Source organism: Pseudophryne corroboree, chromosome 3, assembly GCF_028390025.1.
Source record: "Pseudophryne corroboree isolate aPseCor3 chromosome 3, aPseCor3.hap2, whole genome shotgun sequence".
Lineage (NCBI taxonomy): Eukaryota > Metazoa > Chordata > Amphibia > Anura > Myobatrachidae > Pseudophryne > Pseudophryne corroboree.
The window spans coordinates 712,355,877-712,379,652 of NC_086446.1; the positions used below are offsets into that span (position 1 = coordinate 712,355,877).

Here is a 23,776-nt window from a genome sequence, read left to right on the forward strand (position 1 = left end):
AGCTAGCATGATTCTGTTGCGATTGTTATTATATTTAAAGTGCCAGTTGGTGTCAATATAAAACCAGGTTGATTTTGCCTTTAAACGAATTGCTGCTTTAAATCTAAAGAGTAGCTTGCTGGAATCTTGCCAGCTTCCACAAATCATGGGCTATTACATTGACACTATGTTGTACATGGAATGAACAAACATAGTAATCAAATTATGCATGATGAAATGAGTAAGAGTAAAAGAGTGAACTGTATTAATGATCACATTTATAATGTGATCATTAATGTTCATCTTAACCTACTTACCTGCTTGAATTCTCTTTGACATCTTCTTGCCGTGACTGCTCTGGGATGCCCATCTGTCCGAGTGATGTCTTCACTTTTGGGTTTATGACCAATGTGAAGACCCATGAATGTACAGCTATCAGATGGCACATTAGCTAGTGGCCTCTATTGGAGAAGGATTATTCAGTTCCTTCTCCAAGTCCTTCTGCGGGTCTCTCAAAAAGATCGGTAGCCCAATTTGGGAGCAGAAATTGGTAAAAGAGCCGCTGATCTGGTATTTGCATAAAAATGTGTTTTGTCCTTTGTTCCCAGCTGCTCAGTCAGCAATAAAACAGAGATCAAGTACTGGTTTGGAAGAAAGGATGATCTCATACCCAACAGTGGTGCCCTCATGTTTACCTGCTCTGGTAATAGGTCAATCAAGGTTTTCATAATCCTCCCCCTAAACTTGGCATTTTCAATATTTTTGGCCTAAGGGTGTGTTTGCACACATGCTGTAACATTAATAGAGACACTTCAGTTTTGGGCTGCATAATGTGTAAGGTGACTGCTACCTGCCGTTAGCAGTCAAAGACTCAAGATACTAGCATTAACTCAATGGATGTTTTGAATTTTTGACTGTGATGCAGCAGTAAAAAGAGAGAATGCTATATATTTGTAAAAGTTTCTGTGTATGTTGGGTATCAGGGCATATTGAGGAGGAGGTGTTGCGTTCTTAGAGCTTTACCTTATTACAATGGACCATCCTTAGAATAAATGTAGACAAAGTGTGCCTAGACTTCCACCAAGATGCGTGGTTTGCAAAGCAAGACGACAGACAGCATTGGTGGAGGAGTAGAGGCTGTGAGTAGGAGATAGGCAAAGTGACGGAGATCCTTGCCAAGTAGAGGAGGCATACTGAGGGAGAAAGCAAAGTGTTAGAGGACTTGTTGTTCTCAGTTATTTCCACTCCACAACCAGCACTTTGGTGGAGAAACGCATTTTCAGGTGTACGCCAAGCAATGTGTCATAAAGCAGGTCCACAGTTGGCACATGTAATAAGGAAAGTCCCAGCCTTCTATCGCTCATTCTGAAATCAGACTAATTAGAGGAGTATTTTAGAAACAAAAGACACAGAATAGTTTATTTTACTGAATTGGAAGGTAGGAGATAGAGAGTAAGACATTTATTCTTTTGCACAGTAAGTTGCTTGAGATTTCTTCACCTCTACAGTCTGTCCCCAGAGACTGTAGGGTAACGTGGGCTTTGAAGTGAGCTGGGCTCTCCTTCCAGACACACTGGTTAAAAACAAAGACATACTGCGGAGCTCATAGGGGCCTATTCATTATCTCTGCGATTGCGCTGATATTTTATGCATAGAGTGACTGACAGCAAGTGACCATTTGGGGGAGTTGAAGTAAGAGTGGTGACAGAAATGCAGGCGTGTCATGTCCATTTTCAAGGCATGTATTTGCCTCCAGCTGTGTTTTTCTTTCTTTATTTGGTCATCTGAGCTTAACCGTAGCCCATCATCTATTGTTTACAGGGTGGAGTAGATGATGAAACTTCCCTCTCTGCGTATGTAACAATGGCTCTTCTGGAGACTGGTGTATCTGTAGAGGTAAGTGCAGGGCCAGACTGGCCCACAGGGGAACAGGGGAAACCACCAGTGGGCCCTACTGCCTGTGGGCCCTCCTCCTCCTCTAGGGATCAGGGTCCAGACTCTATCCTAGTGTACTTCATTTATGCATTATACACGTGTTACATTATAATTCACAAATATGTGGTTTATTATATATTTATCAAGCGGCACAGAACATGTACTCTGTAATGGTTAGACAAACCTCTGTGGTGGCTGGCCATGCCCCACTGGAGTCTGGCCACACCCTTAAGCATGGGCCCCTACAACAGCATTCCCCAGGTGGGCCTTTCATGCCCCAGTCCGACACTGGGTAAGTGACCAATATCATAGGCTAAATTCAGAGATGCCGATGGTTTGCAGACATCTCTGATGCTTTGAGATCTGCGCATGTGCAGATCTGTTTCTACAACAGTCGCAGTGCCCCCTAATCCACTGTGGACATTTTGGGGTGGCTAAGGGGTGTTGATAGTACAGTATGTCTCCCCCAATTTCTGGGAGTGCTGAGGCCAGTGACTGCATCCTTTGATGCAGCTTCACTGGCCCCAGTTGCGTGAAAACACAGGCCGTCGTGAGCGCAGGATGAGCAATGTCATGCCTTATACATATTTACGTTTTACGGTATGCTTTTTGTTAAGGAATGTAGGATGATGTAGCTGTCCTCTAGTAGAACATTGTGCACATTGGACCTTATTCAGGTCTAGTTGTAATTGCTTCTTATGCTGCAAAGTGCTGATTATCGGTGCTTTGCATATACGCAGGACCTGTCCTATGCATGTGCGAACGGGTCCTGTGACGACAGAAGCAGTCAGTGATTGACACTCTGATGCCATTTGGGGTTGGCAATGGCCTTCTTTTGTGAGTCACCACCGTTTAGGGGGAGGGAAGAGGCAAGGAATCTCTGTTGTTGGACAGAGATTTCCTGGTCTCTTACAAGGTACTGCAATGGGTGGCTTGCGCGACCTCATGGGAGCTGCAAGCCGCCCAATGGTGCTACTGCAGCAGGAGGTGTCTGCTTCTAATAGGCGCCTTCTTCTGCATTTACAGCACATACAGCACTATCACTGCAGCAGCGATATCTAACCCGTCCACATCTGAATTAGCCCCCTTGTGTTTGAAAACTCAACGAACCATGGGCCTAATTTAGATCTCATCGCAGCAGCAAATTTGTTAGTAGTTGGGCAAAGCCATTTGCACTGCAGGTGGAGGGGGGGTGCAGATATAACATGTGCAGAGAGAGTTAGATTTGGGTGGGTTATATTGTTTCTGTGCAGGATAAATACTGGCTGCTTTTATTTTGACACTGCAATTTAGATTTCAGTTTGATCACACCCCGCCCAAATCTAACTCTCTCTGCACATGTTATATCTGCCACACCTGCAGTGCACATGGGGACTAATTCAGACCTGATCGCTGCTGTGCGTGTTCGCACAGCAGCGATCATGTCTGAACAGCGAATAGGCCGCCGTTTAGGGGTAGCGGTCCGGGCAATGCAGACGTGCCCGGACCATGCGGGGGCAGGCTGTGGCGGCTGCATGACATCACACACAGCCGCTGCAACCCAGGCAGCGATAAGTAGCTCCCTGCCAGAGTGCAGGAGCTGCGCTGGCTGGGAGCTACTCCTGTGTTACAAAAGCATTGCCGCTGTGCGATGCTTTTGTACTTCTGCGGGGGGAGGTCAGGACTGACATGCGGGGTGGGATAGCCCTGTGCTGGACATCCCCCCACATGTCTGTGTGACTGATCGTAGATGTGCTAAATTTAGCACATCTACGATCAGGTCTGAATTAGGCCCCTGGTTTTGCCCATTAGCTTAACAAATTTGCTGCCGCGATCAAGTCTGAATTAGGCCCTATATACCATGCTGCAGTGATTCATGGGGACTTATACAAAGTACACTGAGAGGAGTAGCAACTAGAAGGAATGCCAGCACCATTACTGTGGGCCTGATACAGAGTTAGAAGTAGATAAAAAAGAGGGGGGGGGGGGGGGGGGGAGCAACATTTAGCTCCTGATCCGTGCTGCAATGTGTGCAAATGCATTTGTTTATTTGCAAGCATGGAAAATGCTGAACATGTAGTGTTTTTACACTGAAATGTAGAATGAAACTACAGTAGCACACACCCTATATCCCAGCTGGTTGGATATGGGATACAGGCAGTCATGATGCCGGCAGTCTGAATGCCGACAGCCTGAAACCCCGACAGGAGTGCAGGAGCACAGTAAACCATAGCCAGATTTACATCTGCCCCACCTGCAGTCAGGGCCGGTTCGAGGGCTCTCGGCGACCCGGGCAGGGAATGGGGGCGTGGCTTAATACAGGGGGCGTGGCCAGTTACGCCCCCCCTGTACAGTAGAAGCGCCGCTTAAATGCTGAGCAGTGCGCGATGACGTCATCGCGCACCGCACAGCAAAAGGTCCTCTCCACGAAGGGAAACTAGACACGTAGCGTCTAGTTCCCTTCGCGGAGAGGACTTTTGCTGTGCGGTGCGCGATTACGTCATCACGCACCGCTCAGCAAAGGTCCTCTCCGCGAAGGGAAACTAGAGGCCACGCGTCTAGTTCCCTTCACAGGGGACCACAGCCGGGACCACAGACGCAGAGCCGGGGGACACAGCGGGCAGCGGAGGGCACAGCAGTGGCGGATCTTGCCATGGTGAGGCGCCCTCCAGATGGCGCCAGCGCCCTCCGGAAGGCAGCGCCCCGGGCAAAATTCCTGCTTGCCCGTGGCAAGATCCGCTACTGCGTGCAGTGCAACATGGCTTTGCCCGGTTGCCTGCTTTTATGCTTTACATACCAACATGGGGGGTGATTCAGACCTGATCAGTGCTGTGCGTTTTCGCACAGCGGGCGATCAAGTCCTAACTGCGCATGTGTATGCACCGCAATGCGCACATTCATCAGACAACAACAGGCATTACCAGTCAGCGACAGGATGGTGCGATAATTCCGATCGCACGGGCGTTCGCAAGGTGATTGACAGGGAGAGGCCGTTAGTGGGTGGTAACTGACCGTTTACTGGGAGTGTCCAGAAAAATGCAGGCATCCCCAAGTGTTTTCAGGGAGGGTGTTTGACGTCAGCTCTGGCCCCGATCAGTAAGTCCTGGGCTGCGCAGAGACTGCACACAGTGGATTTTTGCAGCTCGGCGTACACATGCAATCGCACACATGCACGACTAATTTACACTCCCTCTGGGGGCGGCATCTATCTGAACGCAGAACAGCAAAGATAGCAGCCCAGCGATCAGGCCTGAATTACCTCCCTCTGTCAGTAAAACAATACACAGATCAAAAGGGAGAAGCACAATTTTAAGTTAATTAAATATATTTCAAAAACAATTCATTTAATTAAAATACAGGAAGTGTAGCACCTTAAATTACTACATGGTGTAATTCATCACTTGTATTTTTACCCACTTACAGTAAACACAATTCATAGATAATTATCAATTTGCATGTTATCGTTAATACCATCAATATTGAGACTCATACCATTCCCTGGCAGGATCCTCTGGTTAGGGACGCTATGTCCTACCTGCGGAAGGCAGCTGTGGATGTGAACAGTGTATACACCCAGGCTCTTCTGGCCTACACCTTCACTTTGAGTGGAGAGACAGAGCTCAGGAAGATGATGATGGATAAATTGGATGCAAAAGCAGTGCGAGGCGGTAAGTAATAGGCTTAGCTACAGATAACTATGGTGCATAGGTATTTTATACTAACATACCAGAACATACATACTTGCCTAATACTGCGGAGCTCTCCAGGACTTCTGGGACCAGCCTACCACACCACACCACACCCACTTCACTGGTCTGTAGGCATTATGATACAATTTGCAGTGAACTGCATCATGATGGCCACGCCCCAATGAACAGTGGCCATGATTCACTGCACAATTCCCCCTATTTTCCACCATGACATCCCCTCCAGTATCTCAGATCAAATACCATCATGTTTGGAACCATATTATAAGGTTCCTCATTTAAGTCTTTATCTATAATGCACAGACATTTATGGGGTAATGTATCAATCAGTGACGAGAGTGGAGTAGTGGCAAGTGGAAAAATTGCACATAGCAAATAATCAGCTTCTACATATCATTTTATAGAATGTACTTGATAAATGCTACCTCAAAACTGTGCAGTTGCTGTGGGCAATTTCTTCATTTGCCCCCTTCTCTGCTCTTTTCACTGTGGCCAGAGGCGTAACTAGGGTTTTTGGAGCCCAGGGCAAAATGTAAAATCCCACCCCCCCACAAAGGAAAAAAAAAACATAGCAAAAGAAGCATGTGCGCGCGCCGAAGCCGCGCGCGCCAAAAAAGGGGTGTGGTCACGCTCCAGAAGGGGTGTGGCCACTGAAAATGGCCCCCAGTGCCAGTTACATTGCCCCCCAGTGCCAGATACAATGCCCCACAGTGCCGGATACATGCCCCACAGTGCCAATTGCATTGCCCCCCAGTGCCAGATACAATGCCCCACAGTGCCAGATACATTCCCCACAGTGCCATTTACACTGCCCCACAGTGCCATTTACACTGCCCCACAGTGCCAGTTACATTGTCCCACAGTGCCAGATACAATGCCCCACAGTGCCGGATACAATGCCCCACAGTGCCAGATACAATGCCCCACAGTGCCAGTTACATTGCCCCACAGTGCCAGACACAATGCCCCACAGTGCCAGATACATGCCCCACAGTGCCAGATACATGCCCCACAGTGCCGGATACATTCCCCACAGTGCCAGATACATGCCCCACAGTGCCAGTTACATTGCCCCACAGTGCCAGTTACATTGCCCCACAGTGCCAGATACAATGCCCCACAGTGCCGGATACATGCCCCACAGTGCCGGATACATGCCCCACAGTGCCAGTTACATTGCCCCACAGTGCCAGTTACATTGCCCCCCAGTGCCAGATACAATGCCCCACAGTGCCGGATACATGCCCCATAGTGCCAGTTACATTGCCCCACAGTGCCAGTTACATTGTCCCACAGTGCCAGTTACATTGTCCCACAGTGCCAGATACAATACCCCACTGTGCCAGTTATATGCCCCACACTGTGCCTGATACATGCCCCACTGTGCCAGTTACATGCCCCACTGTGCCAGTTACATTGTCCCACTGTGCCCTCCCCTCCCCCCCCCCCCCCCCCCCGGTCACTTACCGAGTCACCGCAGTGTTCTATGTGAGGGGAGGAGAGCCCCTCTCCTTCCCCTCACCGCTCCAGGACAGGTCTCTGGTGGCTGTGTGGTGCCGGTTCGCTAGCCAATCAGAGCTCGCAGACCGGCAGCCAATCAGGAGCCGGACCGCAAGCTCTGATTGGCTAACGCCGCCGGAGGCCGGACACAGCAGCGCTGCTATGGCTTTCAGCGGCGGTGAGGGGAGGGAGAGACGGTGCGCTCTCCTCCCCTCACATTTCAGCTTTCGGCGTGACGGGGGCGAGTGGGGCATGATGCCCTGGCCGCCGACGGCGCCCCCCTCTCCTGGGCCTGCCAAGGCGCCCAGGGCACGTGCCCCACTCGCCCTACCCTAGATACGCCTCTGGCTACAATGAGAGAAAAACTGATATACAGTAAGCATGGTAAAAGGGGATGCGGTCAGGATACCGGGGCTCAAAATCCTTGTGCTGGAATCCCAACGCACATCCAAAATGCCGGTGCTGGAACTCCAAAATCACTTGGAATGCCAACGCTGGAATCGCGACTGCCGATATCCTAAAAGTAAGTATACAGGGGTCTCCTACATTTTAACCGTAGGGGGAGGTTAGGTTTAGGCAGTGGGGGGATGGTTAGAGTTAGGCTGCGGGAAAGGGAGGGTTAGGTTACAGGGAGGGGGGTTAGATTTAGGCACTCCCAGGGAGGGTTTGGGTTAGGCTGTGGGGGAGGAAGAGATAGAGTTAGGCTGCGGGAGGAGGGGGTTAGGTTTAGACATCACCGGGGAGGATTAGGGTTAGGCTGTGTGTGTGTGTGTGGGGGGGGGGGGGGTTAGGTTTAGGCTGCAGGAAGGGCTAGGGTTAGGGGGGCATTGGGATATGGAATCTTTACTTACCTAGCCCCTTTCGGGGTTCTCACCATCGGGATGCCGCGGTCGGTCTTCTGACCACCGTCATCCCGACCGTAGGCATATCCTACCCAACCCACTAGAAGTATCATAATGTACTGTAGCAATACTGGAGTGCCACAAATGATGGCTTATAAGGATGAACTAATCATTATTACCACGCTAGAAGTGAGCATCTCAGGCCTTGCACGTTCGGCCAAATGTTTGTATACAAGTACAATAGATGCTGCTGCATGAGCTTTTGACTCATAGTCATTGCCATGTAAAACATGGTGAAATAGAAACATAGGGATGTATCAAAGCTTGGAGAAAGTACCAATTAATCTGCTCCTGCAATTTTTTAAACACAGCCTGTAACATGGCAGATAGGGGCTGATTAATTGGTACTTTATCTCTCTCCACTTTATCTCTCTCCAAACCTTGGTAAATCTCCCCCATAATGTGTACACTGAATGAGTGAGAAAAGCCTTGGAAACCTTAGTGAAACACTAAAGGCTCTTTTAAGGTCAGATGTAGAGTTTTCTAAAGGTGGGTACACAGTCACACTAGTAGATATATCTGCAGATCAATTGATCTGCAGATATATCTATGGACGGATCAGGCAGTGTGCTGTGCATACACACTGCCCGATCTGTCAGGGACTGACGTCATGAACTGGGCGGGCGTGTACACACGCCCGCCCAGTTCAGCTGTCAATCACCGCCGGCCGCCGCAGCATGTGTACGGGCGGTCGGCCGACCCCCGTACACACACACAGCGACGCGCCAATATATCGGTATTGGCCGTCGGCTGTGCTGCGGGGCCGATGTGATACGTCTGTGAACGACGGCGTTCACAGACGTATCGGCCGTACACCCCGGCCGACGGACCCGCGATATATCGTCCAGTGTGTACGGGCCTTAAAACATCTGTTTTGGAATAATTAATCGTCCAGTACAGCGCACATTATATACTATTTTCCTTTGTTCTATCTCATCTGTGCGGGAGTCTACCCTATTCTAGGACATTTCATGGCAGATGTTTGCGTCTTCCAATATCTCCAGGTTTTGAGATGAGAACCTAATTCTGCCCGATCTGTTCCAATATAGGGGGTAATTCCAAGTTGATCGCAGCAGGAAATTTTTTAGCAGTTGGGCAAAACCATGTGCACTGCAGGGGAGGCAGATATAACATGTGCAGAAAGAGTTAGATTTGGGTGGGTTATTTTGTTTCTGTGCAGGGTAAATACTGGCTGCTTTACTTTTACACTGCAATTTAGATTGCAGATTTAACTCACCACACCCAATTCTATCTCTCTCTGCACATGTTAAATCTGCCTCCCCTGCAGTGCACATGGGTGGTCATTCCGAGTTGTTCGCTCTGTAATTTTCTCCGCATCGCAGCGATTTTCCGCTAATTGCGCATGCGCAATGTTCGCACTGCGACTGCGCCAAGTAAATTTGCTATAAAGGTTGGTATTTTACTCACGGCATTACGAGGTTTTTTCTTCGTTCTGGTGATCGTAATGTGATTGACAGGAAGTGGGTGTTTCTGGGCGGAAACTGGCCGTTTTATGGGAGTGTGTGAAAAAACGCTACAGTTTCTGGGAAACACGCGGGAGTGGCTGGAGAAACGGGGGAGTGTCTGGGCGAACGTTGGGAGTGTTTGTGACGTCAAACCAGGAACGACAAGCACTGAACTGATCGCACTGGAAGAGTAAGTCTCGAGCTACTCAGAAACTGCACAGAGAAGTCTTTTCGCAATATTGCGAATCTTTCGTTCGCAATTTTGATAAGCTAAGAGTCACTCCCAGTAGGCGGCGGCTTAGCGTGTGCACTGCTGCTAAAAGCAGCTTGCGAGCGAACAACTCGGAATGAGGGCCATGGTTTTGCTCAACTGCTAACAAAATTCCTGCTGCGATCAACTTGGAATTACCGCCATAGTCTATAAATGATATTTATACTAAAGGGCACTTGTCCTTTCTTTGTATAATATTATAAAGCAGGATAGCCCATGTCAGGGTCATGTATATAGACCACAGGTGAGGCGTTTAATGTGGGGTTAGCTCAGTTTATTTGATTTTACTGCATATCCCATCTTCTAATCATAACGATTCCTGTGTGTTTGTTTATCCATCAATATATTTTACATGTCACACTTTGTATCTACAGAAGGACAGCTGCACTGGGAACGGGAGTCGGCTCCTGCCCCTGATGTTCCGTACTGGTACCGAGCTCCATCTGCAGAGGTGGAGACAACGGCCTATATGCTCCTGGCTGTTGTCTCAGGCTCCGTAAAAGACCTGGGCAAAGCTTCACAGATTGTGAATTGGTTGAGCAAACAGCAAAATCCATATGGAGGATACTCATCCACACAGGTGATATAATGGGGTGTACAGAGCGGGGAATAACAGTGATCTCGAGTCAGTAAAGCTCAGTAATACCAGAGAAAAAAAAGATACACAGGGGCAGATGTATTAACCTGGAGGAGGCATAAGGAAGTGATAAACCAGTGATATGTGCAAGGTGATAAACGAACCAGCCAATCAGCTCCAATATGTAAATTAACAGTTAGGAGCTGATTGGCTGGTGCATTATCACCTTGCACATATCACTGGTTTATCACTTCCTTATGCCTTCTCCAGGCTTAATACATCTGCCCCACAGTGAATTGCCCTTTCTGCAAATGCATCTATTTGCAGGACTGAGCGCAGAGAGGGACACGTATGGTGGTAAAGTAAAATTTTATTTAAGGTCCTGGCCATTATATCATTTTAATCCCCCAACCACCACCACCACCACCACGCCCCCTATTTTTTAAACGTTGAAATTTTCCTCTTGTTCACGTATTTTAATAACAGTGTGATTTGTGCGCATGTGTCTTCCATCAAATTGCCCCTAGAGGGTGAGCAGACATCAAAAGTGCATATATACTTGAAATATAGCATGGGGGCCCAGGACCGTCATTTCATATGGTCTCAATGGGCTCTTGCACAAGGGTTCCAGGAGTATAAGGGCCCTAGGCTGATAGCTGAAGGTCCCCTCTTTCCAGGGGTTCCAGATGTTAGAAAATCGGCACTGGCGAACCGGAGATTTCCAACTTCAAAGCAGTGGTCCCTATCCAAGCCTGTTACTTGCTTTACCCAGTCAGATAATATCTCAGGTTCTGTTTGACATAGAGTTTTTCTGAGGGTATACTCCAAATGCTGGGATTCTCCCCTTTTGGTGGACACTGGCAGCTTGTCTCTACTGCCCAAAACTAGAGATATTAGCCTTCAAGCAGCTGGTCCCTGCTCCAGCTCCACACGCCTAATATGCAGTTTTATATTTTCGAGCTCTGGCTTCTGAACTCTGATCCCCAAGTGCCCAGTACCTGCTGAAAGGGGGGAATCTCTAGTTTTTTATCCCATTCAAAGCTAAGAAATCTATTTCCAGGAACATGAGATATCTGCAGTCAAGCAAGCTGCCCACCAACAGAAAATTATTAATATTAAGCCCACTCCACTATCCACCCCACCCCTACATATTAAACACCCCCTACCACCCTCAAAGTCATGTAACAGGGCCCCTTCATTCAGCCCAATGCCCCACAGTTTAGTGTTCTGCCTCCCACCTCATCTCCCACCATCTGTGCAGTAAAGGAGTGATTAGCAGCTCCAGGTCCTACATGCTGAGCGGAAGATAGAACACCCCCTACAACCCGCGGGCCGCGGGACATTAAAGATGCCACTGATAGCACACCCCCCCACCCCTACCGCTGGAGGATGGGTAGGGGGCACGGTGCATTGCTGTGCCCAGGGGCCCACACTGCTGTTAAGACGGCTCTGTGGGGGCATCCATAAAAATCAAGTTTTTTTTGTGGGAGAATAAGGCTCAGCTGCCTACGACTGACATAAGATCCCCCTCCCCCAATATCTAGTCTTCACACCTGGAAGCACATTTTAATATTGATGCACATGGGAATATATGCACGTATTCTTGCCAAGCAGTGGGATTTATGCTATTGTAAGTGGACCATATTTCGTTATCCCCTGGGCTACAGAAGATGAGTGTGGCCCATCCTCAGCATATATCTTGCAACACTTTTTAAAATGATGAGACCCCTTGCTACTTATTGCCTGGTGGTCACCTGTCATCACCAGACAGTCTCACCCTGCTCTATGGAGAACAAACTTTTTTCATTTATGGATGGAAGGGCAGCACTGTTATTTGATCTCATTAGGTCGACATGGTTTTTAGGTCGACATGTTCACTAGGTCAACATGTGCTAGGTTGACATAGCAAAAGGACGACATGAGTTTTTCACAACTTTTTTCATATTTTTAACTTTTTCATACTTTATGATCCATGTGGACTACGATTGGAAATGGTAACCCAGCGAGCCATGCAAGGGTACGCAGCGAGCCATGCAAGGGTACTCAGTCACTTGACAGAGAAAGCGACACAAACCCCCCACATAAAAAAAAACTCATGTCGACCTTTTTTTCATGTCGACCTATCCACTGTTGACCAATGGGTGTTGACCCTGACTCCCATTCCCAGGGCGGACAAGTGGAGCAGTTGCCCATAGCAACTAATCAGTTTATACTTGTCATTTTGTAGAATGTACTTGAAAAATGCTATCTTAAAGCATTTTTTTTTCCTTTGGGCAACTGTACCACTCCTTTGAAGACTTGATACATCTTCCCTTTGTTATGAATATTTGTCTATAGGGGTAATTCAGAGTTGATCGCAGCAGCAGCAAATTTGTTAGCAGTTGGGCAAAACCATGTGCGCTGCAGGGGGGGCCGATATAACATGTGCAGAGAGAGTTAGATTTGGGTGGGTTATTTTGTAAATACTGGCTGCTTTATTTTTACACTGCAATTTAGATTTCAGTTTGAACACACCCCACCCAAATCTAACTCTCTCTGCACATGTAACATCTGCCCCCCCTGCACTGCACATGGGGGGTCATTCCGAGTTGATCGCTAGCTGCCATTCGCAGCGCAGCGATGAGGCAAAAAATTGGTATTTCTGCGCATGTGTATGCACCGCAATGCGCACGCGCGACGTACGGGTACAAAGCCCTTTGTGGTTTTGCACTAGAACTAGCGAGGATTTCAATTGCACGGCCGAATGCAAGAAGATTGACATGAAGTGGGCGTTTCTGGGTGTCAACCGACTATTTTCAGGGAGTGCTTAGAAAAACGCAGGCAAGGCTGGACGGACGCTGGGCGGGTGTGTGACGTCAAAAGCCGTCCCTCCGATGTTAGAATCAACGCACACAAAGAGTAACTACAGGGCTGGTCTTGTTTTGCGCAAAATGATTTTCAGGTGCTCTGCTGCACGAGCGTTCACACTTCTGCTAAGCTAAAATACACTCCCTAGTGGGCGGCGGCAATGCGTTTGCACGGCTGCTAAAAACTGCTAGCGAGCGAACAACTCGGAATGACCCCCATGGTTTTGCTCAACTGCTAACAAATTTGCTGCTGCCATCAACTCTGAATTACCCCCTATATGCACAGTTCTATGCATCTGCTATCCACCTAATCAAATGCTTGGTATAAGCCCCATTATATCAGTGCACCATACTTACCTACCTGACCCGCTCCATGAGGGAGAAAATGTTCTGTTTCTGGACTTTCCGGGTAATGTGTGGTTGCCATCACCTGTGGTGAAACACCTTTCTTATCAATTAACTAGCTCACCACAGGTGATGGCAATCATACATTACCAGGAAAGTCCAGGAGCAGAGCATTTTCTCCCTCATGGAGAGGGTCAGGTTGGCAGGTATGCGTAGAGATGAGCGCCGGAAATTTTTCGGGTTTTGTGTTTTGGTTTTGGGTTCGGTTCCGCGGCCGTGTTTTGGGCTCGACCGCGTTTTGGCAAAACCTCACCGAATTTTTTTTGTCGGATTCGGGTGTGTTTTGGATTCGGGTGTTTTTTTCAAAAAACACTAAAAAACAGCTTAAATCATAGAATTTGGGGGTCATTTTGATCCCAAAGTATTATTAACCTCAAAAACCATAATTTACACTCATTTTCAGTCTATTCTGAATACCTCACACCTCACAATATTATTTTTAGTCCTAAAATTTGCACCTAGGTCGCTGGATGACTAAGCTAAGCGACCCTAGTGGCCGACACAAACACCGGGCCCATCTAGGAGTGTCACTGCAGTGTCACGCAGGATGTCCCTTCCAAAAAACCCTCCCCAAACAGCACATGACGCAAAGAAAAAAAGAGGCGCAATGAGGTAACTGTGTGAGTAAGATAAGCGACCCTAGTGGCCGACAGAAACACCGGGCCCATCTAGGAGTGTCACTGCAGTGTCACGCAGGATGTCCCTTCCAAAAAACCCTCCCCAAACAGCACATGACGCAAAGAAAAAAAGAGGCGCAATGAGGTAGCTGTGTGAGTAAGATAAGCGACCCTAGTGGCCGACACAAACACCGGGCCCATCTAGGAGTGGCACTGCAGTGTCACGCAGGATGTCCCTTCCAAAAAACCCTCCCCAAACAGCACATGACGCAAAGAAAAAAAGAGGCGCAATGAGGTAGCTGTGTGAGTAAGATAAGCGACCCTAGTGGCCGACACAAACACCGGGCCCATCTAGGAGTGGCACTGCAGTGTCACGCAGGATGTCCCTTCCAAAAAACCCTCCCCAAACAGCACATGACTCCGAGTCCTAAGCAGACAATCACAAAATATATTATTATACTGGTGGTCAGTGTGGTCACAACAATGGCAGTGTGGCACTGACTCTGGCAGCAAAAGTGTGCACTGTACGTTATATGTACTCCTGAGTCCTGCTCTCAGACTCTAACTGCTCCCCACTGTCAGTGTCTCCCCCACAAGTCAGATAATACACTTACAGTCACACTATCTAATCTATAAATATCACTTCAGCAAGTAGTATAGTAGTATACAGTATAGTAGTACTCCTCCTAATAATGCTCCCCAAAATACTGTGTGTCTCTCTCTTCTCTAAACGGAGAGGACGCCAGCCACGTCCTCTCCCTATGACTCTATAAATATCACTTCAGCAAGTAGTAGAGTAGTATACAGTATAGTAGTACTCCTCCTAATAATGCTCCCCAAAATACTGTGTCTGAGTAGTATACAGTATAGTAGTACTCCTAATAATGCTCCCCAAAATACTGTGTCTCTCTCTTCTCTAAACGGAGAGGACGCCAGCCACGTCCTCTCCCCCTATGACTCTATAATATCACTTCAGCAAGTAGTATAGTATAGTAGTATACAGTATAGTAGTACTCCTCCTAATAATGCTCCCCAAAATAGTATACTGTGTCTCTCTCTTCTCTAAACGGAGAGGACACCAGCCACGTCCTCTCCCTATGACTCTATAAATATCACTTCAGCAAGTAGTAGAGTAGTATACAGTATAGTAGTACTCCTCCTAATAATGCTCCCCAAAATACTGTCTGAGTAGTATACAGTATAGTAGTACTCCTCCTAATAATGCTCCCCAAAATACTGTGTCTCTCTCTTCTCTAAACGGAGAGGACGCCAGCCACGTCCTCTCCCCCTATGACTCTATAATATCACTTCAGCAAGTAGTATAGTAGTATACAGTATAGTAGTACTCCTCCTAATAATGCTCCCAAAAATACTGTGTCTGAGTAGTATACAGTATAGTAGTACTCCTCCTAATAATGCTCCCCAAAATACTGTGTCTCTCTCTTCTCTAAACGGAGAGGACGCCAGCCACGTCCTCTCCCCCTATGACTCTATAATATCACTTCAGCAAGTAGTATAGTATAGTAGTATACAGTATAGTAGTACTCCTCCTAATAATGCTCCCCAAAATAGTATACTGTGTCTCTCTCTTCTCTAAACGGAGAGGACGCCAGCCACGTCCTCTCCCTATGACTCTATAAATATCACTTCAGCAAGTAGTAGAGTAGTATACAGTATAGTAGTACTCCTCCTAATAATGCTCCCCAAAATACTGTGTCTGAGTAGTATACAGTATAGTAGTACTCCTAATAATGCTCCCCAAAATACTGTGTCTCTCTCTTCTCTAAACGGAGAGGACGCCAGCCACGTCCTCTCCCCCTATGACTCTATAATATCACTTCAGCAAGTAGTATAGTATAGTAGTATACAGTATAGTAGTACTCCTCCTAATAATGCTCCCCAAAATAGTATACTGTGTCTCTCTCTTCTCTAAACGGAGAGGACGCCAGCCACGTCCTCTCCCTATGACTCTATAAATATCACTTCAGCAAGTAGTAGAGTAGTATACAGTATAGTAGTACTCCTCCTAATAATGCTCCCCAAAATACTGTGTCTGAGTAGTATACAGTATAGTAGTACTCCTCCTAATAATGCTCCCCAAAATACTGTGTCTCTCTCTTCTCTAAACGGAGAGGACGCCAGCCACGTCCTCTCCCCCTATGACTCTATAATATCACTTCAGCAAGTAGTATAGTAGTATACAGTATAGTAGTACTCCTCCTAATAATGCTCCCCAAAATACTGTGTCTGAGTAGTATACAGTATAGTAGTACTCCTCCTAATAATGCTCCCCAAAATACTGTGTCTCTCTCTTCTCTAAACGGAGAGGACGCCAGCCACGTCCTCTCCCCCTATGACTCTATAATATCACTTCAGCAAGTAGTATAGTATAGTAGTATACAGTATAGTAGTACTCCTCCTAATAATGCTCCCCAAAATAGTATACTGTGTCTCTCTCTTCTCTAAACGGAGAGGACGCCAGCCACGTCCTCTCCCTATGACTCTATAAATATCACTTCAGCAAGTAGTATAGTAGTATACAGTATAGTAGTACTCCTCCTAATAATGCTCCCCAAAATAGTATACTGTGTCTCTCTCTTCTCTAAACGGAGAGGACGCCAGCCACGTCCTCTCCCTATGACTCTATAAATATCACTTCAGCAAGTAGTATAGTAGTATACAGTATAGTAGTACTCCTCCTAATAATGCTCCCCAAAATAGTATACTGTGTCTCTCTCTTCTCTAAACGGAGAGGACGCCAGCCACGTCCTCTCCCTATGACTCTATAAATATCACTTCAGCAAGTAGTAGAGTAGTATACAGTATAGTAGTACTCCTCCTAATAATGCTCCCCAAAATACTGTGTCTGAGTAGTATACAGTATAGTAGTACTCCTCCTAATAATGCTCCCCAAAATACTGTGTCTCTCTCTCTTCTCTAAACGGAGAGGACGCCAGCCACGTCCTCTCCCCCTATGACTCTATAATATCACTTCAGCAAGTAGTATAGTAGTATACAGTATAGTAGTACTCCTCCTAATAATGCTCCCCAAAATACTGTGTCTGAGTAGTATACAGTATAGTACTTAGTACTCCTCCTAATAATGCTCCCCAAAATACTGTGTCTCTCTCTTCTCTAAACAGAGAGGACGCCAGCCACGTCCTCTCCCCCTATGACTCTATAATATCACTTCAGCAAGTAGTATAGTATAGTAGTATACAGTATAGTAGTACTCCTCCTAATAATGCTCCCCAAAATACTGTGTCTCTCTCTTCTCTAAACGGAGAGGACGCCAGCCACGTCCTCTCCCTATGACTCTCAATGCACGTGTGAAAATGGCGGCGACGCGCGGCTCCTTATATAGAATCCGAGTCTCGCGAGAATCCGACAGCGGGATGATGACGTTCGGGCGTGCTCGGGTTAACCGAGCAAGGCGGGAGGATCCGAGCCTGCTCGGACCCGTGGAAAAAAGCTGAAGTTCGGGCGGGTTCGGATTCAGAGGAACTGAACCCGCTCATCACTAGTATGCAGTGCACACTTGTATTAGCCCTATCTTTGTTTCTAGATACCTGTATCTGTCTGAAAACAGGTGTGTCTGTAATAGACTCTACATAGCACACAGTTCCAGGCTTAAGCCATCTCTTTTCACGCACATGGCCAGCTGTTGACAGTGCCACTGAGTTATGCTCTTCAGGCTCAGGTAGAGATGCGGCTGAGTTCTGCACCAGTGAGTTCAGTGAGGACACAAGCAAGATCCATCTGCAAAATAGATTTGCATTCAGCTCCCACCAACCCCTAATTCTCCATCACCAAAACATATTTTTTATTATGCATCCTCTACGACGGGTGGCCAACCAGTCAGAGGCAAAGAGCCAGAAAAAATCTGTAGACAAGGGCAAGAGCCTCTATCATGCGTGTACCAAAAATGGGGGCGTGGCCTAGTTGTCACAAATTCACATCCCATTTTTGTGCGCACACCTTTTCAGTATGAGGTTTGTAGAAGAATTATCTTGTGTCATACCCCCATTTTTAGTCATGTTGTACAGTGCCACATACATAATGCCCCAGTACAGTGCCACATACATATAAAAACGCCCAAAAATGGGTGCCTCCACAGTGCCAGATACATATATGCCCCCACAGTACCAGATACACATATGTCCCCACAGTGCCGGATACATATATACCCTCAGTGCCAGATACACATGTCCCCACAGTGCCAGATACATATATGCCCCCACAGTGCCAGATACATATATGTCCCCAGTGCCAGATACACATGTCCCCACAGTGCCAGATACATATATGTCCCCAAAGCCAGATACATATGTCCCCACAGTGTCAGATACATATATGCCCCACAGTGCCAGGTACACACATGCCCCACAGTGCCAGATACATATATGCTCCATAGTGCCAGATACATATATGCCCCCAGTTCCAGATACACATGTCCCCACATTGCCAGATACATATATGCCCCCAGGGCCAGATAAACATGTCCCCACAGTGCCAGATACATATATGCCCCACAGTGCCAGATACATATATGTCCCACAGTCCCAGGTACACATATGCCCCACAGTGCCAGATACAAATATCCCCCAGTGCCACATACACATGTCCCCACAGTGCCAAATACATATGCACCCCCAGTGCCAGATACACATGTCCCCACAGTGCCACATACACATGTCCCCACAGTGCCAAATACATATACGCCCCCAGTGCCAGATACACATGTCCCCACAGTGCCAGATATGCCCCCAGTGCCGGATACACATGTCCCCACAGTGCCAGATACGCCCCCAGTGCCAGATACGCATGTCCCCACAGTGCCCCCCTCCCACACGCTGCTGCTGTTTGTGAGGGGGGGGGAGAGCACAGCGTGCGCCTCTCCTGCCCCTCAGTCTCTGGCAACAGTGTCTATCTCCAATTAGGCGCCGATCATGAGCCAATCAAAGCTCGCGGCCCAGCATCCAATCAGGAGCCTTAGCTGCTGGTCTGCGAGCTCTGATTGGGTCACAGGTCTGCGCCGTTAGAAACACTAAGTAATGTGCCGTGCTATTGGGCAGCGGGAGCCAAACGAGCCACATGCGGAGGAAGAAAGAGCTGCATGCGGTTCATGAGCCGTGGGTTGGCCACCGCGGCTCTAAGACGTGATCTTATTCATTAACATTGTTACTGTATTGTGCACTCATCTCTTTATATTATATCTTCCTATGGAGGATTCATTGCAACTCCTGGTGATTCTCTCAATCTGACATGGGCTACAACCAACTAAGGACACTGGCTCAATATACAAATTAGTTTAATACTATGGGGTAAATTTACTAAGGTGGGAGATTTTTAGAACTGGTGATGTTGCCCATAGCAACCAATCAGATTATATCTATTATCTGCTAGAAACAGCTAGATAAATGGTAAGTAGAATCTGATTGGTTGCCATGGGCAACATCACCAGTTCTAAAAATCTCCCACCTTAGTAAATTTACCCCTATCTATCTTCCTATATGTATTTTTCACATTTACAGACAGTTTTTTTTCCCTTTCACAGGACACCGTTGTGGCTATCCAGGCCTTAGCCAAGTATGCAGAGGCCACATTCAGTGATAAGGGCGATGTAACTGTGACTGTCAGTTCTAAGACCGGCTTTCTGCAGCAGTTCCATGTGGACAACAATAACCGGCTGCTGCTGCAGCGAGCGTCGCTACCATCCATCCCCGGAGAGTACACGGTGACATCCACCGGGGGTGGCTGTGTCTATGTACAGGTCAGTGGATACTTTCTGTCACTCTTCTTCCAACAACTAGAGTTTATGGGACATATTTATCAATTATAGGGTCCTAGATCCAATAATTAGAATTTCTTATTGCTACTATTCATGTTACTAAGAAATGATGAATTGCTCAAATGTATTATAATGCACCCACATGGACAGGAGCTCCGAGACGAGCTCATAACTATGGTGTGTAACTACTTCTTCAGACCCCGTGCACACTACTGTACAAGGGGGGTAATTCAGACTGCGTCGTTGCAGCGGCAGCAATCGCAGTCTGAAGCTAACAGCATCTCAGGGCTGTAATCGCCTCTGCCGGTTTGACAGGCAAAGGCGGTCGTGGGGCGGGAGTGGGTGTGCCAATGACATAAGAACGAATGCCGTTCGAGCAGTCCGGACAATGCAGGCATGTCCGGACCTTTGCAGGGGCGGGCTGTGCGATGCCTTTGCACCCGTGCGGGAAAGGGGGGCAGAGCCAGACATGCTGGGCGTCCCCCCACCACCCCCCGCATGTCTGAGTAACTGATCGTAGATGTGTTAAATTTACGATCAGATTTGAATCACCCCCAATGCGTGGTCAGCTGACCACACACGCACAAGTGGAGAATGCCGGGGAGGAAACTTAAGGATCTCTCTCCACTGACTCATTGCGGTAAAGGGCCTATATTAGGAATCTGTAGGCAAGGCAATCTATAGATGGCATTGTCTATAGAGCACCAGCTTTCCGGAGCCTGATACACATGGGGATTGCAGTAAACCACTGAAAACAGGAATGTTTTTTTGAGGTTTGATCGAATTTTACTGCTTAATACATTCCGTCCAGTGTATGCCCAGCTTTAGAATGTCCCTCCCCATCCCTCCAATCTAGGCAGAGGCAAATTTACAGTACAGTACAGTAGGTGGCAGAATTGTGCAATTAAATGAATTATGCATGAACTATAAGAAAGAAAAGACACAAGGATGGCTGAAATATGAACGTATGATAGTACTGTAGGCTTTTGTCTGCGGTCATGTTTATGCTATGGACAATGTGTGCACACCTGATTAATGGATCCATGAAACATGCAGAATAGATAACAGCTGCTCTAGGTGTGCTACAGTATGTCTGTCACAGACACAATGACTGCTTATTCTTATCTGCATTCTCTCTGAGTAGTAAATTATCTTATTTGTCCTCAACCAATAGACAGTCCTGAGATACAACGTCCCTCCCCCTAAAAGAGACGCCACCTTCTCACTAACTGTGAAACCATTTACAAGAGATTGTCCGACGGATCGTGTGACAAAGTTTGAAATTTTTATCAATGCCTCGTGAGTACTTTATGCTTATGTATTTATTATCACGTATTGCATAGCCTGCTATCTGAATAGTGACTGTTACACATTGATTGTCAACCACTATATTAGTGAGTGAGGTTTTGATTATTATACTATAGACTTTTTTTTCTTTCAAAAATCCTAATTTTTCTAATTATTATTTGTTTGTTTCCAGTTATTTATATAGTGCACACATATTAGAAGGGCCCATTTTAGAAGGGCAACTAAAATGGTGCATGGCCTACATCACAAAACATACCCAGAAAGACTAAGAAATCTCAACATGTATAGTTTGTAGCAGAGAATGGAAAGGGGGGACATGATAGAAACTTTCAAATATATCAAAGGTTTTAACAAAGTCCAGGAGGGAAACATTCTCCAAATGAAGAGAAGTATTAGAACACGAGAACATGCACTGAGACTGGAGGGGGGAGGTTCAGGGGAAATATGAGGAAAAATTACTTCACAGAAAGGGTAGTGGACAAGTGGAATAGCCTCCCATCAGAGGTGGTAGAGGCTAAGACAGTAGAGCAATTTAAACATGCATGGGATAGACATAAGGATATCCTTACAAAGAAATAAGGATCAAATAAGTTTTGAGATAAAAATATGGTAAAAAAAAAAAGGGGGCAGACTAGATGGGCCAAGTGGTTCTTATCTGCCGTCAAATTCTATGTTTCTATATTCCGCAGCGCTATACAGAGAATATTTGGCCATTCACATCAGTCCCTGCCCCAGTGGAGCTTACAATCTATGGCCCTCATTCCGAGTTGTTCGCTCGCAAGGCGAATGTAGCGGAGTTACACACGCTAAGCCGCCGCCTACTGGGAGTGAATCTTAGCTTCTTAAAATTGCGACCGACGTACGCGCAATATTGCGATTACAAACGAGTTAGCAGTTTCAGAGTAGCTCCAGACTTACTCTGCCTGTGCGATCATTTCAGTGCTTGTCGTTCCTGGTTGACGTCACAAACACACCCAGCGTTCGCCCAGGCACTCCCACCGTTTCCCCGGCCACTCCTGCGTTTTTTCCGGAAACGGTAGCGTTTTCAGCCACACGCCCCTGAAACGCCGTGTATCCGCCCAGTAACACCCATTTCCTGTCAATCACATTACGATCGCCGGAGCGAAGAAAAAGCCGTGAGTAAAAATACTTTCTTCATAGTAAAGTTACTTGGCGCAGTCGCAGTGCGAACATTGCGCATGCGTACTAAGCGGATTTTCACTGCGATGCGATGAAAAATACAGAGCGAACAACTCGGAATGAGGGCCTATATTTCCCACCACACGTACACACACACACATTCACACTAGGGTTATTTTTAGTTGGGAGCCAATTAATCTACTAATACTGTATATTTTGGGATTCTGGGAGGGAACTGGAACCCACGCAAGCACAGGAAGAGTATTCACATTTTTAGTTGCTATTAAGTTGATTGAATGTAGATTAAAAGTAAGAATAAAACCTTTTCCATGTCCTTTTATTGCTGCTGCAGATACACAGGTCCCCGGGAAAAGTCCAACATGGCTGTTATTGAGGTGAAGATGCTGTCTGGATGGATCCCAGTGAAGAGCACAGTCAGGATGGTCAGTCACAGCCAAGTCTTGAACAAAATTCATTATTAGGGCCCCGATACAAGTGCCTAGTATTCAGTAAATCAGTGCTTCATATTCATATGGTGTTGTTTCCCGGAGCTCCGCTCCTTCCTATGCGCCACCTCCGCTGTGAGTGATCTGTGGTCTCGGGGGCAAACGCAGGATTTTTAAGGGGGGGTTTCCACGCACGCACGCACGCACGCACATGTGTGGTGTGGTGTATGTATCTATATATATATATATATATATATATTGTGACAAGAACACTGGGATAGTGTTTGAGGGCAGGTATATTTGTCCCAGGTTCTTGTCTTACATGTTTTAGAAAATGTTAACTTCTAGGAAAAATGCTTTTTGTTTTGTCTGAACCTTTTCAGTTTGCTGTAAAAGCTAGGTAAAGGCTCTGAGAGAGAGATAAGGCGAGTTCTAGACATTGGGCCCAGTTCGGGTCTTTGGCCTCACAGAGGGCTAATCAGGGTTTCAGCTGTGTAAGAGTGTTATAGTGCTTCTAACCTGATTAGTATGGGCAGACTGCCTGGGAAGGCTGGAGGATCTGTGTGTGAGAGACACGCTTTCTGATGCAAGTAAGCTATACAGTATGTACTGAAGAACTCTGTGTTTTGTTTAGTGACAGTTAGGAATATCTTATGTTTAGTTAGTGCCGGACAGGCAAGGTATTTTTATTTTTGGGTTTTGTTTTATTTTCTGTTTCAATAAAACTGTCCGGGGTCAGTTGTACCAGAAACTGGACTTGTGTTGTTCCTCAGCTGCTGCGTGCGGCCATATTCCCCAGGAAAAGGCGCCTTGCACCCCTACAGTGTTACAACTTGGTGGAGAATGCGAGCACACCGTTCTGCGCATAAGTGAAAGCAGCAGCTTTGTGAGGCCTGCAGAAAACGGT

The 23,776-nt window shown here is 46.9% G+C and overlaps 1 protein-coding gene across 1 annotated transcript in view; it reads left to right on the forward strand.

Annotated features, from left to right (window-relative positions):
* Positions 1 to 23,776, forward strand: part of LOC135056673 (alpha-2-macroglobulin-like) — a 174,711-nt gene that overhangs the window by 125,150 nt on the left and 25,785 nt on the right. The window contains exons 27-32 of the mRNA XM_063962123.1: positions 1,801 to 1,875; positions 5,399 to 5,561; positions 10,114 to 10,319; positions 19,742 to 19,957; positions 21,150 to 21,274; positions 22,776 to 22,866. Of these exons, the coding sequence (XP_063818193.1) occupies positions 1,801 to 1,875; positions 5,399 to 5,561; positions 10,114 to 10,319; positions 19,742 to 19,957; positions 21,150 to 21,274; positions 22,776 to 22,866 (876 nt within the window). The remainder of the gene's footprint in view (positions 1 to 1,800; positions 1,876 to 5,398; positions 5,562 to 10,113; positions 10,320 to 19,741; positions 19,958 to 21,149; positions 21,275 to 22,775; positions 22,867 to 23,776) is intronic.